Source organism: Desmodus rotundus, chromosome 12, assembly GCF_022682495.2.
Source record: "Desmodus rotundus isolate HL8 chromosome 12, HLdesRot8A.1, whole genome shotgun sequence".
In the NCBI taxonomy this organism is placed as follows: Eukaryota; Metazoa; Chordata; class Mammalia; order Chiroptera; family Phyllostomidae; genus Desmodus; species Desmodus rotundus.
Window position 1 is genome coordinate 101,502,515 of NC_071398.1, and position 14,218 is coordinate 101,516,732.

Below are 14,218 nucleotides of genomic sequence, written 5' to 3' on the forward strand. Positions count from 1 at the left end.
CTCATCCTCTCTTCTGCATGTCCTAATGGCCTTCTCACCTGTTCCGCCCTCCAACTGTCTCCTCAAACTGCCTCCGCACACGATTTCCCGCCACACCACAGAGGAAAGGCGGTCAGGACCTCCGCGGTCCCTGCTCACTGGGTGTCCGGGGCCTAAGCACCGCCCACGAGGTCTCGCACGCCCCGCCCCGGGCCTGCCCCAGCTCGGGCCGCCGCAGCCCGTAGCGTCCCCCGCTCCTGCGTCCTCGGATGGTGAGGCCAGTGCCCCTGGGACCCGGTGTAACCTGCCGTGAGCTGGCCGTCGCATTCAAGCCAAATTCACTCCGCTCCGTCTCTTCGTCTTTACACGATTTTTGTTTTTGTCTTTACAACTTTAAACCACCTCTAGCGCTCCCGTCATTGTAGCGTCAGAAAAAGTGCGGGAGAGGGAGACCTCGGTCTCCTCCGTCTGCGCGCGCACGGAAAACCCGGCTCTTCCCCGGTCGCCGAGCGCGGGGCGCCTTCCCCACACCCAGCAACGCCCTGTGGCGGCGCCGGGGTCCCACGGCTAAAGGCGCGGGGTGAGGGGGGGCATGATCAGTGACGGAGACTCCCCGAAAAGAAAGGCACAGGAGGGAGAAAAGTGAGGTTTCCCCGGACACGCGTCCCCTGCAGTAAGTGCTGGCCGACGTGCGGTGTGTTGTTACCGTCTCAGACCCGAGCAGGCGCTCCCATGGGGGCCAGGCCGCCCTGTCTCCTGCCGCCTGGCGTCGCTTCTACGGTGCCGCTTGCCCGCCAGGGTCCCAGCCCCGCCGCTCCCAGGGCGCCACAGGCGAGCTTCCAGGGGCCCGGGCCCGGTGGGCGGGGCCTGGCGGCTGCTCTGCACCGCGGGGCCGCGGGGAGGCGCCGGTGCGTGTGTCAAGAGCGCTCTTCGCAGAGCTCGCTGCCGGCAGTTTCCGTAGTGTAGTGGTTATCACGTTCGCCTCACACGCGAAAGGTCCCCGGTTCGAAACCGGGCGGAAACAGCGATGGCGTACCTTTTGCCGGCACCTGAGGCTATAGTCGTTTTTTCCGCCCCCGGGAAGGGAACGCGCGCTGGGCCGCTGGATGGACAGTCAGCGGTGCCGCTGGGACCCTGAGGACCCAGGTCTGCTTCCGGGCCGCATCCCGGAAGGCGGGTGGTTCTGGGGCCCAGCCCCGCCGCGCGGTCGCCGCCGCCACGCCCTCCGGCTCTGCCTCCTGCCGTCGCCCAAGCTGCCACCACCCGCTCACTGCTCCCTGCGTCCTCGCCGTCCGTCCCACCCGGAGTCCTGAAGCCTCCGGTCCTCAGCCAGGTGGAAGCAACGGATACTTTCTTTCCATTAAAAAATTATTCTCACAACCCAACCCCTCCCCGCAAAACGGTGGGCAAACCCTGAACACACACCTCAGTAAAGAAGACAGAGGGACCGCAAATGATCCCACGAAAAGATGTTGGTCATCAGGAGTCCTAAGGAAACGGAGACATCCATCGCCACCCGCGAGCCAGCCACGGAAGGTGGCTCGGGACACACACTGCTGGTGGGAATGGAAAACGGCACAGCCACTGTGGAAACAGCTCCGCCAAACGACTCCTCCTAGGCACTTACCGAGAGAAAGCAAAGCACTGACTAGCAACAGCCTGTGCACCAGGGTGCGTGGCGGCTTCATTCGCAATAGCCCCAAACTGGAAACAACCCAAGTATCAACCAACAGGTGAAGATAAATGTGGTGTATCCATACGGTGGAACAACACACAGAAAAAGAAAAAAAAAGAGAGAGAAACAAACTATTGATGCAAATGAATCTCAAAATAGTTATGCCGAAAGAAGCCCAACCGAAAGAGAGTGCTATATGACTCCATTTATATAAATTTATAGAAAATGAAAACTATGACAGAAAACAAATCAGAGGCTGCTTGGTACCGGGGAAGAGAATGGCAGGTTGGATTAGAAAGGGCCCCCCCAAATCGGGGGGGAGGTGATGCATTTGTTCATTATCGTAGGGCTGCAATACACTTCCACTGGCCCCTAGGCGCTTTGACCTTCATGGGCCCCTCCTGTCATAAAAGCTTTTTAAATATTAAAGGTATTTTAAATATACGAATATAAAATATTTTACAACTGCATTGGTATAAATGTTAATATATAAAATTTCTTCTTTGATATAAAATTTTATTATTTTCTTTGAATTTAAAAGACTTTTTTAAAAAATAAAGCATTTTGAATTTAAAACAAACTAAAACATTTTCACAGGTGTTAACTGACAGTCCTCAATTGTGAGGATGGCTTCACAGGTCTCTCCATGTGTCAAAACTTAACCACTTGTACATTTTATTTTTTTAATTTTTTATTTGATTTTAGAGAGGGAGAGGCCTCAGTTGTTGTTCCACTTACTTATGCACTCACTAGTTGATTCTTACACGTGGCCTGACCAGATGGAACCCATAGCCTGGCTGTACTGGGATGGTGCTCTGACCAATTGAGCTACCGGGCCAGTGCCTCTGTATTTGAAATATGTCCAAAATATCATATATCAATTATGCTTTATTATAGCTTTTAAATCTGTTTTAGTATTTCTCAGAAAAAGACATTTGAAGCCTGTTCTTTATACTCATACATATACATATTTTTTAATTTTAAAAAATATTTTATTTATTAATTTTCAGAGAGAGAGGAAGGGAAGGAGAAAGAGAGGGAGAGAAACATCAGTGTGTGGTTGCCTCTTGTGTGCCCCCAACTTGGGACCTGGTCTGCAACCCAGGCGTGTGCCCTGACTGGGAATTGAACCAGCGAGCCTTTGGATCGCGGTCCAGCTCTGAATCCACTGAGACACATCAGCCTGGGCCACATACATATTTTTAAGTTTCTTATTAAGATGTTTGTTTATATTACAACAAAAATAGATACTCACAGTATTAAATAATTTGGGGGTGAACCTCAGGTACAGTGTTAATCTGAATTCACTGCCCTCTACGCATGGAGGATACGAGACTCTTCTCGCTTTATTTTTGTCTTAATTTATTATTTTACTTTATCCCTATCTTCTACTCCCATCCCCTCTCCAGTGTGTTTGATATGTATCTTGTTTGTATCTTTGTAAAATGTGCAGTTATTTTGTGTGTAATTGTTTCTTAATTTTGCCTATCCCTTTTTCACACAGCACTGGGACTTCATGGTCTACCCATATTGCTGTGTGCGTGTTAGACCTTGATTTCTAACTGCTGTGAATAATTTCATAGTGTGCATCCACCCATTCTTGTCTTTACCCCGAGATGGACACCAGGTTGTCACCCACTCCCTTCTATGAGAAATAATGCCACCCTCTACTCCTTATTAAACAAATATTTACAGAGTGCTGACTGTGTGCCAGGTACTGTTCTAACCTCTGGGGATTCTGTAGCTAAAGACAGACCAAAACAAATCCCTGGCTGGACTTTACATTCTAGTGGCTGAAGCAGAGAATAACACGACAAAATACATACTGCACTGTGTTCAAGGATGTTAAGTACTAAGGAGAAATAAAGAAGGCAGCAGGATAGAAAACGTCTGGGGGAGCGGATGATTACATTTTAGTTAATGTGGCCAAGGAAGGGAAAGTGAAGCCCCTGAGCTTACTTTTGAGTTAAAACCTGAAAGGGAGGAGAGAAGTAGCCATGTAGCTAGCTATCTGGGGGATAGGCTTCCAGGCTGAGGGGCAGCAAGTGCCCAGGCTGGTGGCAGGGGTGAGCTGTTGTGTTCCAGAAATGGCAAAAGAGCCGGGTGGCTGGATAAGAATGAGCTGGGGAAGGTAAGGTACCTTGTAGGGCGTGGTCAGGAATTTGGCTTTCACTGTGCATGGGATGGGAGCCCGAGAAATGCATTTTCCTGCAGTGAAGAACAGAGATGCCGAAGCGGAACAGAGAATGGATGAGACATCCAAGAAACTGGTAACGCGGCTGCTTCGGGCAAAGGGAGTGGAAATTGCTGGAGTGAGCTGGAAAGACTTAACGTTTCCATGCACGTCCTTTCTTAACATTTGAGTGTATTTTTATTACGTCCCGATAGTACCTTTCAAAAAAAATATCAAAAGCTTTTAAAATTAAAAAGAAACTACGAAGAGTAAATAGAAAAGTAAATATTCGTGACCTGACTCAGTGCAACACAAACTTCAAGCCCGGTAAAAAACACCAGGCTCCACGAGAAAAGAGCAGTCTGGTTACGTAAATTCGAGTAAATTTTTATTACAAAGACAAAATATGGACACGGTAATGCGCATTTCCCCAAAATCATTCGTCATGTGGATTCCTTTCATATTCCCTGGGGCGTTGGGGGTACAGCCGTTTCGCCTAAACCGTAACCACCGCCCCACCCCGCCCGCGGACTCCGCCCAGGCCACATCCAGCCCCGCCCACTGACACTCGGGGCCCCGCCCACAGATACTTGGGGCCCGCCCACGGCCCCGCCCCCGCCCCGGCCCTGCTCACGCTGTCCTGGGCCTTCCAGTAAGTCGGGCGTGCCAGGACAGGAAGCGGGGTAGGGCTGGTCTCGGTTCTGGACACTGAAGGGCACGAGGACGCGGTCGGTCCAGGCGCCGGAGGGATGGAAGCGGGGCAGAGCGCGGGGCGTGGCGGGGGGCGGAGCAGGGGCGCTGGGGGGCCCGCGCCTGCCGCTGTCCGCGGCCTGACTCCGCGCCACTGCTGCTCCAAGCCCGCTCCCCTCGTTCCGACCTGTTCTTTGAAAGGCTCGGGTGGACGAGCCGCCCGGGACCGTTCTGGTCCGCGGAGGCCAGCGGTGCTCTTGGGGTCTCTGCCGCGCTAACGCACGCTTCCCGGCGCTTGTGGCTCGTCACTCTGCCCGGGACTGAGTTACGACGCGCGGTCTCGGTGGTAACAGCCTCAAGCCGTGATCACGACGCTAACGTTACGGAGGCTCCGGGGCAGGAGTGCAGCTGCACCCCCCACCCGGGAAGGTTTGACTATCCACAAGCCCCTTTTCAAGAGAGCGTCACGCGAGACCAGCCCCAGCCCCACAAAGAACGCACTTGGCCTGGGAGTCCTGGGAGGGGCAGCTGCTAGGGGCAAGTCCAACAAGGGGGCGAGAGCGCCGCCTCCCGAGGCGGAGGGGCAGGAAGTGGGGGGGGGGGCGCCCTTTGGCAAACACAGCTGCTCTTCCCAACACCCCTGGCCGGAAGCTCCCAAATATCGCAATGAAGCCCTGAAAGGGGCCTGTGCGGGAAGGGAGCTGAGCCTCCCACTCCCGAATGGATAAAAGATGCACAATGAGGAATCATCTAGGAGGTGAGCAGTCATCTGTCTACTGCAGCCTGGTGGGGGGATGGAGAGAAGATGGGTCCTGAATAGGTTTAACTCCCATCTCCTTCCAAGGGAAGACAGACAAGAGCAAAACTAAACAAGTGGGACCACATCAGCCTAAAAAGCTCTGTGCACAGCAAACCAACAAAATGAAAAGGCAACCCACTGAATGGGAGAAAATGTTTGCAAATCATATATCTGATAAACGGTTAATACCCAAAGTACTCATATATAAAGAGCTCATACAACTCAATAGCAAAAAAAAAAGCCAATTAAAACGTGAACCAGGGATCTGAGCAGACATTTTTCCAAAGAAGACATCTGTAGATGGCCAACATGAAAAAACACTCAACATCATTACTCAGCAGAGGAATGCGAATCAAAACCACAGTGAGATACCATCTCACATTTGTTAGAGTGGCTATTGTCAAAAAGGCAAGAAATAATAAGTATCAGGGAGAATGTGGAGAAAGAGGAACCCTAGTGTGCTGTTTGTGGGACTGAACTGGGGCAGCCTCTACTGAAAACAGTGTGAAGGCTCCTCAAAACATTAAAAATAGAACTACCCACTTTCATCCAGCAAATCCCACTTTTGGGTATTTATCCAAAGAAAAGCACTAATTCAAAAAGATACATGCACCCCATGTTCGTTGAAGCATTATTTACAATAGCCAGACCTACAAACAACCTAAGCATCTATTGACTGATGAGTGGATAAAATGGATGTGGCACACTAAAAAGAATAAAATCTTGCCATTTCTGACAGCACGGATGGAACTGGAGGGCATTATGCCAAGTGAAAAAAAGTTGAAGACAAATACCATTCGATCTCACTGTGTAAGAAGTTAGCGTTCATAGGATCAGAAAATGAACTTAGGAAACTAGGCTGTTTTTAGTGATCATTGCTTTTTGTATTCTTACTGAAAACTGTAAAGAAGGTCAGAGATGCATGCTGAGGTGGCATCCCTCCATGGTCCACCCTAAAGGCTTCCCCATAGAGGGTGTCCTCTACTGCGGAGGCCAGATGAGGCCCAGGACACAAGGTCTCTCTCCTCATCCTCCCTAGAGGCCACTTTGGACATAGGCTAGTCTCTGGCTGCCCCTACCAGCACCTTCCCTATCTGACATCAGTGGTCAGTGAGACAGAGAGAGTCCCGTTTGCTGGGAGGGAGGCCTGGACTCGTCCCCTTCAGCCGGGTCTGGCTCAGGAGAGTCAGACTTCCTCCCTACCCGGCACCATTCTCACCAGGGTTTCTCCCTAAGCCAACGCCTTGTGGGGAGCTATTCCCTGGGCACACAGGGATGTGGCATGTTTATGACTTCTTGCTGGCCAGAGGTCGTGGGAACCCTCCACTAAGAGGAAGCTGAAGTTTCTTCCTGATGCTGAGCTGAGCAATCCAGACCTTCCTGGCTCTTAGGGCTTCTCATGTCTCTCTTCCCCAGCTTCCTTCTAAAGCTTGACGGTCGCTGACTCTTTGCTGTTCCATTGCTCACTATCTTCCCCCACATCCTCCCGGTGACTCTAGCACCTGAGTAACTGAACGGTGTGGCTGCAGCAGACACTGGGCAAAAGATTTTTCTTCCTGTGTGGGGCAGCATGTGGGGAGCTAGTTCTGAAACCACCCTCCGCTAGAGGGAGACTGAGTCTCAAGAAAGAAAACGATAGGAAATGTGTGCCGTTAACTTGTTTATATAGCCTTTGTATTGTAGCCAACTATCTCTTTTTAAAAAATTGTGAAAATAATGAATGAGTTTATTCATTTTTTTAATTTTAGGAATTGCTTTTATTTTGTAATTGTGTAAATATTTACGTGGTTCCAAAATCAACTCTGCAAAACGAGGTACATTCAAAGTTTATTTTCAACCCCCCTCCCACCTTCTCTCTCCCTGAAGGTAATAGGTTTAATTATACCATTTACTTTTCCATCACTTTTCCATTAGAAATAGATCTATTTGCACCTCCTTTTTTGGACAAACAATAGCACACTATTCACACGCCCTACACCTGGCTTTGTTCACTTAAAAGCATGTCTTGAGGATGACTCCACAGCAGCGTCTCCCTCACTGAATCGGAAAGTTGCCTAGTACTCCGTAGTGTGCAAGGAGGCTCTGGCCTCTCACTGACACGTGGGCTGTCTCCAGTCTGTAGCTGTTACAAGCAATGCCACCTTTAGTAGTGTCCACCTCACTTCACAGTTTTGCCAGAGTATCTTTGGGACAGATTTCTGCACGTGGGACTGCGTCACTGCTAATGGTGCCAGCTAGAGACCGCCAAGTTCCCCATCGTGGAGTTCCTACCATTTTTCATCTCCACATGCAGCCTGTTAGGCTGCCTGTTTCCTCAAAGCCTGGCAAGCGAGCCAATCTCATGGGTTTTACTTTGCATTGGTCAGAGAAATTATGAGCAATGTTGAACATCTTTTCATAAGGTCAACAGCAATTTTTCTTTCTTTCTCTGTGGTATGTCTGACTATATATCAAGCCCAGTTTTCTGTAAGGTTATTAGTCTTTTTCTTCTGTATTTTTAGAAGCTGTTGAAAAATCAGATACCAACACTTTGTAATAGAATTTTAACTTATTTTTCTCAGTTGCCTTTTTGCTTTTTGTTGTTGAATTAAAATGCATTAATCTGCATCTGTGGATATAATCATACATTCACCTTGGATCAATTAATAAATTAATGGACTTCCTAATGTGACTATCTGTCCTTGCATTCACCACTTGGTTATGAAAACTTTTTTTAACTCGAAGATCGAATTGCCTCTATTAAGCAATTCACAAACTGGGCAGCATACCACTGAGCAACTAGAAGGGCGTTCCCTTAATTTTTTTTTACATGCTGTTGGATTCTGCTTCCGTTCCTGCCATGGTTCCGAAAGGCAGAGTTTGGACTCAGTATCACACCTCTTTCACAACATGAACTTGGGAATCTTCTTTCCTTTGCCTGCTCTGGAATAATTTGATGTTAAAATTTCCTTTTGCAAAGTTTGATAGAATCCTCCAGTGTAACTATCTGGGCCTGTTTTGTGGAGTATTCCAGTTCTTTCATGTTAAATGACTTTCCTTGGCCCTAGGGGTCCTCTTTGTTAAATTGTTTTTCTCCAAAATTATCCATTTAATGTAGATTTTCAAGTATATCTACATGGAATACTTTTACTATTAACTCTTGTGTCTATTTCTAATTTCATGTATTGTGCTGCCTCCCTTTTTCTTGAGTAGTTTACCTATCAATTTTACTTTTTCAAGGAAAGTTTATTCATGCTATTTTTGTTGTTTTCAAACCCCACTAATCTCTATCACTTTCTTTCTTTCTTCTGCTGTCATTGGGTTTACCTTTTTGCCCCTAGTTTTTTTAGTATGTTCATTCACTTATTTTACCTTCTAACTTTCATATAGGTATTTAATATTATAAATCCTCCTATAATAGCCATTCAAGCTATTTCCCATATTCTTTTTTTCATTACTATTTTTAAAAAATTCTATTTGAATTCTCCCTCTGACCCAGGAGTAAAACCCATGTTGTTAAATTTCTCCTCTCCCCCTCCCCCTTCACACACACCTTCTGGATTTAGGGCGAGTTTGCGCTTCATTCTAATGGTCACCTAGTGCTGGTGCTTTCACGTGGTGTACACGCCTCTTTTGGGCGATTGTCTACCTGAGCATGTATGGTGACAGAATAAATGTGTACACGCATACTGGTCTCTGCCCACCCTCCACCTTTTTGGCAGAGGGTTCCTGAAACTATTGCAATTTCCTAGGGATAAACTGTTTTTGTTCTAATGAGGTGACTCTGGGTGGCTCCCGAATGGGGGCTGGTCACCTGCAAGGCCAGGCCATGTTAAGAAACGTGGAATTTTTCAGTCCCAACCCCCCTGCCCCATTCTCCAGAGGGGAGAGATAAGCTGGAAATGGAGTTAATAACTATATGTCTGTGTGATGAAGCTGAGCACGCAGGGTTCTGAGAGCTTCTGGGTGGGTGGACCGTGCAGGTGGGGGACAGTGGAGACCCCGGCCCCTCCCCACAATCCCCGCCCTCAGCGTCTCTCCCACCTGGACATACACCTGTATCAGTAAGTTCTTCTGCAAACAGTAAGTTAGGTGTCTCCCTGAGTTTTGTGAGCTGCCCTAGCAAATCAATTGGCCCTGAGGAGGGGGTCACGGGAACCACAGGTGACAGCTGGGCTTGAATGACATCTGAGGTGGGAGCTGCCTTACATGACTGAGCCCTTAACGGGGGGGACCGGCTGCTCTCTCCAGGTGTCAGAACTGAGCTGAATGGTGTCACAGGATGGCTTGGTGTGAGGAAAACCCCACACACCTGCGGCCGGGAGTGTTGTGTGTGGCAGTGTGACAGGAGAGGAGAAGCACAGGAGGGGGCAGGGGTTTCCCATACAGAACCCCACAGAAACGATCCAGGAACCTCAATGCCCCTGCTGGGCCCTGCTGCAGCACCAAACCCAAGGCAGAACCCTTCTATTCCCCGTTAATACCTGCTCCTGATAACAGGGCTCATTCTGCTTCACACTCCCTCCCTGCTCTCCCCTCGTGACAGCTGTGCTTTATGCACAGGTGGCCGAGAAACCTGGCAACAAATGAACACGTATGAATGGTGTGTTGATACTGTGTTTCATACCAGATGACATGGCAGCATCTACTTCCAGACTCTGTGGCCACCCTGTAACTGCGAAGCACACAGCTACTGCCCGCCACACAGTTTCCACTATACCCGTCTATTCTCAGTCCCACGAGCAAACCTAAGTCACTGTCACCACTGGGGGGAGACGCCGATCGCTTCAGTGGTTCTGGGTGTCTACGGCTTGTCCTCTAGACGCCTCAGGAAGCATCATCAAGAATATTTTTCTGGCCCTGCCCAAGTAGCTGAGTTGGTTAGAGCATCAAACACCAAGGTTACAGGTTTGATCCCCGGTCAGGGCACATACAAGCAGCAACCAATGAATGTACCAATAAGTGTAACAATAAATTCATGTTTCTTGCTTTCTCTCTCCCTCTTCTTCTCTCTATAAAATATCAATAAGTAATTTTTAAAAAAGAATTATTTTTCTTTTATGGGGCACGGAGTGGGGGGATTAACAGCAGTTTCCAAGAGAGGGAGGTCTGTGCCCTCACAGGAAGCAGGCAGGCCAGACGTCTGTCATCTGTTGTGTGGCAGTGCCCACAGGTCTGTCCTGGCACCACCAGGCCTTCTGTCTCTGTTCTGCTGTGGCCCTGTCCCAGCGGCTCACCTGCTGAATCCAGCTAGCATCGCACCTGTGATTCCAGAGAGAGATGGAGGACACAGAGCCCCCTGAGGACCACGGACAACATAAGCTCTTCCTTCCGGGGCAAACCTTGAGTCAAACCCCTTTGGAAACATTACTCCTGGTCATCGTGCTGGAAGATGCAGCAGCGCTGACTGAGCAGTGCCATTAGGTCTCTGGACTCGCTTAACCGCTGCGCTGGGGCTTGTTACTGAGGCGGACCTCGATCAGAGACCCCCTGGCAGTTGTCAGCTGCAGTGAGTTGTGCTAGAAAAGACAGGGCCGCTGCTCAGCTGGTTTCCTGGTGTGCACTTCCTCTTCGCTCCAAAGAAAAAGGTGGGGGTGGCAGCGTCCTCCAAGGAAGGAGAAGCAAGCGAGAAGCCCCCGGAAAGGCGCGGAAAGGCGCGTCCCTGAGAGGCCGGCCTCCACAGTTGCCAGGCAACCAAGGTAAACAGCTGAAGTCCCAGGACCATGGCCAACTACAGCGCCAACCAGGTAAGCACCCTGCCCCGTTTCTCTGAAGGGTTTAGTTTTGCCTTCAAGTGTCTACCTTGGCGCTGGACCCCGCGGGTAGGCAGGGTGGGGCGGAGCTGTACTGGCCGGGGGGGCCTGGGGTCCGCAGGAGGCGACCCCCGTTGGTTCCTCAGGTCTGAACCAGAGGGCAGCCAGCTTTCTGCACAGGGCCAGGGTCTAAAGGGTTTAGGCTTTGTCGGCCCAGTGACAACATCAGAAGTATCATGTAGGTACTCACGTTAATGACAGAAAACACAACATTCAAAATAAAACAACCGAGTGCAACTTTTATACAACACTAATGAAAAGAACAAATTTTGGGGGGGAGAAACATTTTGCTTAATTGGGACACAAAATTACTGTTCCCTTTTAGCAGATCAATTGCAAATGTTCATCTATGAAAACCATCCATGGCTTTCTCAGGCGGTACCAAGGCAGACAGGCCGGACCCGGCCCACGACCAGTTTGCTGACCACCGGTCTAGGCAAGAGTTGTCTAATGAAAAGACTGTGAATCACAAATGCAATTTTAATTTTCTAGTAGCTACATAAAACTTCTTAAAATAGTTAATATTTCATTTAGCCCAATAAATCTAAAATATTATTTCAACGTTTAATCAATTGATTTTATTTATTTTTAGAGAGAGGTGAAGGGAGGGAGAAAGAAGGAGAGAAGCATTCATGTGTGAGAGATACGTCAATTGGTTGCCTCTCAAACACCCCTAACTGGGGGACTGGCCCCATGCGCCCAGACTGGGAATAGAACCATCAACCTTTCTGTTCACAGGCTGGCACTTGATCCACTGAGCCACACCAGCCAGGGCTTAATCAATATTCTAAGAGTTATAATCGGATGTTTTACATTCCCTTCTTTGTACTAAGTCTTTACAAAGCACGTCCGTTTGGACTGTCACATGTCAAGTGCCCAACGGCAGCCGTGGGCGGCCGGAGGCTCCATACTGGACCCAAACACATTTAGACCAAACACAGGACGTCCTCACTAAAGCCTCGCTTGGTTGTCCAAGCCTGTGGTCCTCAAAGCTAAAGAACTGGGTCCTGCCGTCATCTCCTGGGCTTAGGGTCTGGGGGCCTCACAGCGATGCTCTGCTCTCTCCCCACAGTATGAAAAAGCTTTCTCACCCAAGTACCTGCAGAACTGGTCTCCTGCCAAGCCAACCAAGGAGGTATTCCTTCCTGTTCAGCACCCCCAGGCCGGGTTCTGGCTCTGCGTTGGGTGCTGTGTGGTTCATTTTCCCTCCCACACCCTCCTCGCCCTCAGCCCTACCTCAAGCCCTCAGCTACCCCTCCATTTCCCAGCCTGTTCCCCCAGCACTTCTCCCCCTAAATCCATCCCAGAGCATTCCGGCCCATGAAGGCTACACCCAGGTTATTGCCAACGATCGTGGTCACCTGCTGCCTTCAGTGCCCCGCTCCAAGGTGAGGCCCTCACCTCCATTCTCTCCAAAACCTGCAGCAAGAGGGGAGAGAATCTCCTGCCGCCAAAGTTCCTTCTAATTCACACTGCAACATGAGTGCCCCCGACTCCCGGCCAGCTCCCCCAGCAGGACAACCTGTAGGAGCGCCTGCAGATGGCACTTACCCACCCTGTGGGCACTCCGCCCAATGCAGCCCCAGGACACAGGGTCGAGCCAGCAAGGATCAGCGGACAAACAGGGTAACCTAGGCGGGGTGGGGGGGGATGCTTCCAGTCTTGTCTCCTTTCCACCCCGTCCCAAAGGTAAGGACAGAAATAGCGAACACGGGTCCTGCCAATGGGTCAGTTACTGTGGTTGAGGAACGTGTCTTCTTCCTTTTAGGCAAGTCCTTGGGGTTCCTTCATGGGCACCTGGCAGATGCCTCTGAAGATTCCCCCTGCTCGAGTGTCCCTGACCTCTCGTTCTGCTGCTGGTGCCGCCTCCCTCACCACATGGATAGAGAAGGATCCCGACTTCCTCAAGGCCTCCAACGGGCTGCGTCCAGAAATCCTGGGCAAGGTACCTACTTTGCCCACCGCACTCCAGACCCTGTGGTCTCAATTCCAACGTCAAGCACCTCCGTTGTTCCACCGCTGTTCCAGCAGAGGGCCCTCTGCCCCATGGTCTTCCCTGCCTAGTCCCTGAGCACCAGGGTCTGAGGGACATCCTACTCACAGCACAAAGCTGTGTTGAACCAAGCTCATGGGGAGGTCGACGCACCAGCAACTCTACCTCTCCTAGGGAAATGGAGACTTAGGGTCCTGGGTGGGCTGGGGGGACCTTGACCTGACCAGACTGTTTCCTGTTCCACCCCCCGCAGCCTGGGGACACAGACAGTCGGAAGCAACCCCCAAACTCTGGAAAACAAGCAGCAAGTCCAGCCCCAAGTCCCGGCTCCCCAGCCTCAAACCTCGGCTCCCCAGCCCTACCCCAGAGTGCACACCCCTCTGCAGGCCACACCCCAGGCCCCGCAGGCCCAGTCTCTCCTGCGAGCCCTGTGGGGAGCCCCTGTGAGTCCCACACTAGCAGGTCTAGTCCAGCGAGGGCCCTGAGATGCCAACCTGGGACGCTGGGAGGGACCCCCTAAGGAAATCTTTCTAGGGACAGCGTGAAGGAATAAGCAAGACCCCAGTCAGGGGAATTATGGGAATAAAGACAAATTTGGAAAATAAACATCATTTGACTCTTACCTGATTTGGAATTCCCCCCACACACACACACCTATGGCTGCCTCTCATCACCAGTAACCAGGAGGAGGGTTGGGGAAAGAGGGAGAACACCTGTCCAGGCTTGTGGGGGCAGGGGGACGAGAGGACCCATCGGTACCGGGATTAGGTGGGGTCCATTCCAGCGATGGCCCAGGGGAAGATGGTCTGCGCCACAGCACCCCACCCCACCCTTGTCTGTCCTCCCCAGCACGCCCAGGGTCAGCGGGACCACGGTGCAGCAGAGCGTGCGTGTGTGTGGACAAAGGTACTGGAGCCACAGCAGGAGACAGTCCCTGTGTCTAAGGGTCATGTCCAGTGACAGAGCACTGAGGGCAAGACATCCATTACAGAAGCAAAGGTGGAGGTTTAGGACAGAATACAAACGTGATGACGGCCCAGCCCCAGGCGCCTGCCTGCCTCCCAGCCTCCAGCCCGTCTGGCAGCACCTTCCCGGCACTGGAAGCCCCAAGCCCCTG

At 50.7% G+C, this 14,218-nt stretch overlaps 2 protein-coding genes and 1 non-coding gene across 8 annotated transcripts in view; 2 read left to right on the forward strand and 1 right to left on the reverse strand.

Moving 5' to 3' along the window:
• LOC112297214 (low affinity immunoglobulin gamma Fc region receptor III) overlaps window positions 1-935 on the reverse strand; it is a 31,933-nt gene extending 30,998 nt beyond the window's left edge. For 2 of the 5 annotated variants that reach the window (XM_053915490.2, XM_053915489.2), the window contains exon 1: window positions 686-935. Coding sequence is in view for 2 of the 5 variants with exons in the window: in XM_053915488.2 (XP_053771463.1) it covers window positions 39-306 (268 nt within the window). In the remaining 3 variants the exon portion in view is untranslated. Of the gene's footprint in view, window positions 1-38; window positions 638-685 lie in introns of those variants that run through there. The other 3 variants (XM_053915488.2, XM_053915487.2, XM_071219726.1) reach the window with 3 other exon arrangements.
• Window positions 931-1,003, forward strand: TRNAV-CAC (transfer RNA valine (anticodon CAC)). The gene has a single exon. It is a non-coding gene; the product is annotated as a tRNA-Val (tRNA).
• Window positions 1,004-10,854: 9,851 nt separating this feature from the next.
• Window positions 10,855-13,688, forward strand: CFAP126 (cilia and flagella associated protein 126). Of its 2 annotated transcripts, none has more exons than XM_024580237.3 (5): window positions 10,855-11,042; window positions 12,181-12,243; window positions 12,416-12,496; window positions 12,877-13,053; window positions 13,355-13,688. In XM_024580237.3, the coding sequence occupies exons 1-5, from the start codon at window positions 11,019-11,021 to the stop codon at window positions 13,619-13,621; spliced, it is 612 nt and encodes a 203-aa protein (XP_024436005.1). In that variant the 5' UTR covers window positions 10,855-11,018; the 3' UTR covers window positions 13,622-13,688. The 2 variants fall into 2 exon arrangements, with proteins under 2 accessions (XP_024436005.1, XP_045046225.1); XM_045190290.2 differs by lacking the exon at window positions 12,416-12,496 and adding an exon at window positions 12,534-12,734 and having other exon boundaries at window positions 10,857-11,042.
• Window positions 13,689-14,218: the final 530 nt, after the last annotated feature.

Bases quoted from the DNA above. Each gene is read 5' to 3' on its own strand.
- CFAP126 (XM_045190290.2), top strand. From the start codon at position 11,019: ATGGCCAACTACAGCGCCAACCAG. The intron at 11,043-12,180 runs GTAAGCACCCTG...CTCTCCCCACAG, and splicing joins CCAACTACAGCGCCAACCAG to TATGAAAAAGCTTTCTCACC. The intron at 13,054-13,354 runs GTACCTACTTTG...CACCCCCCGCAG, and splicing joins GTCCAGAAATCCTGGGCAAG to CCTGGGGACACAGACAGTCG.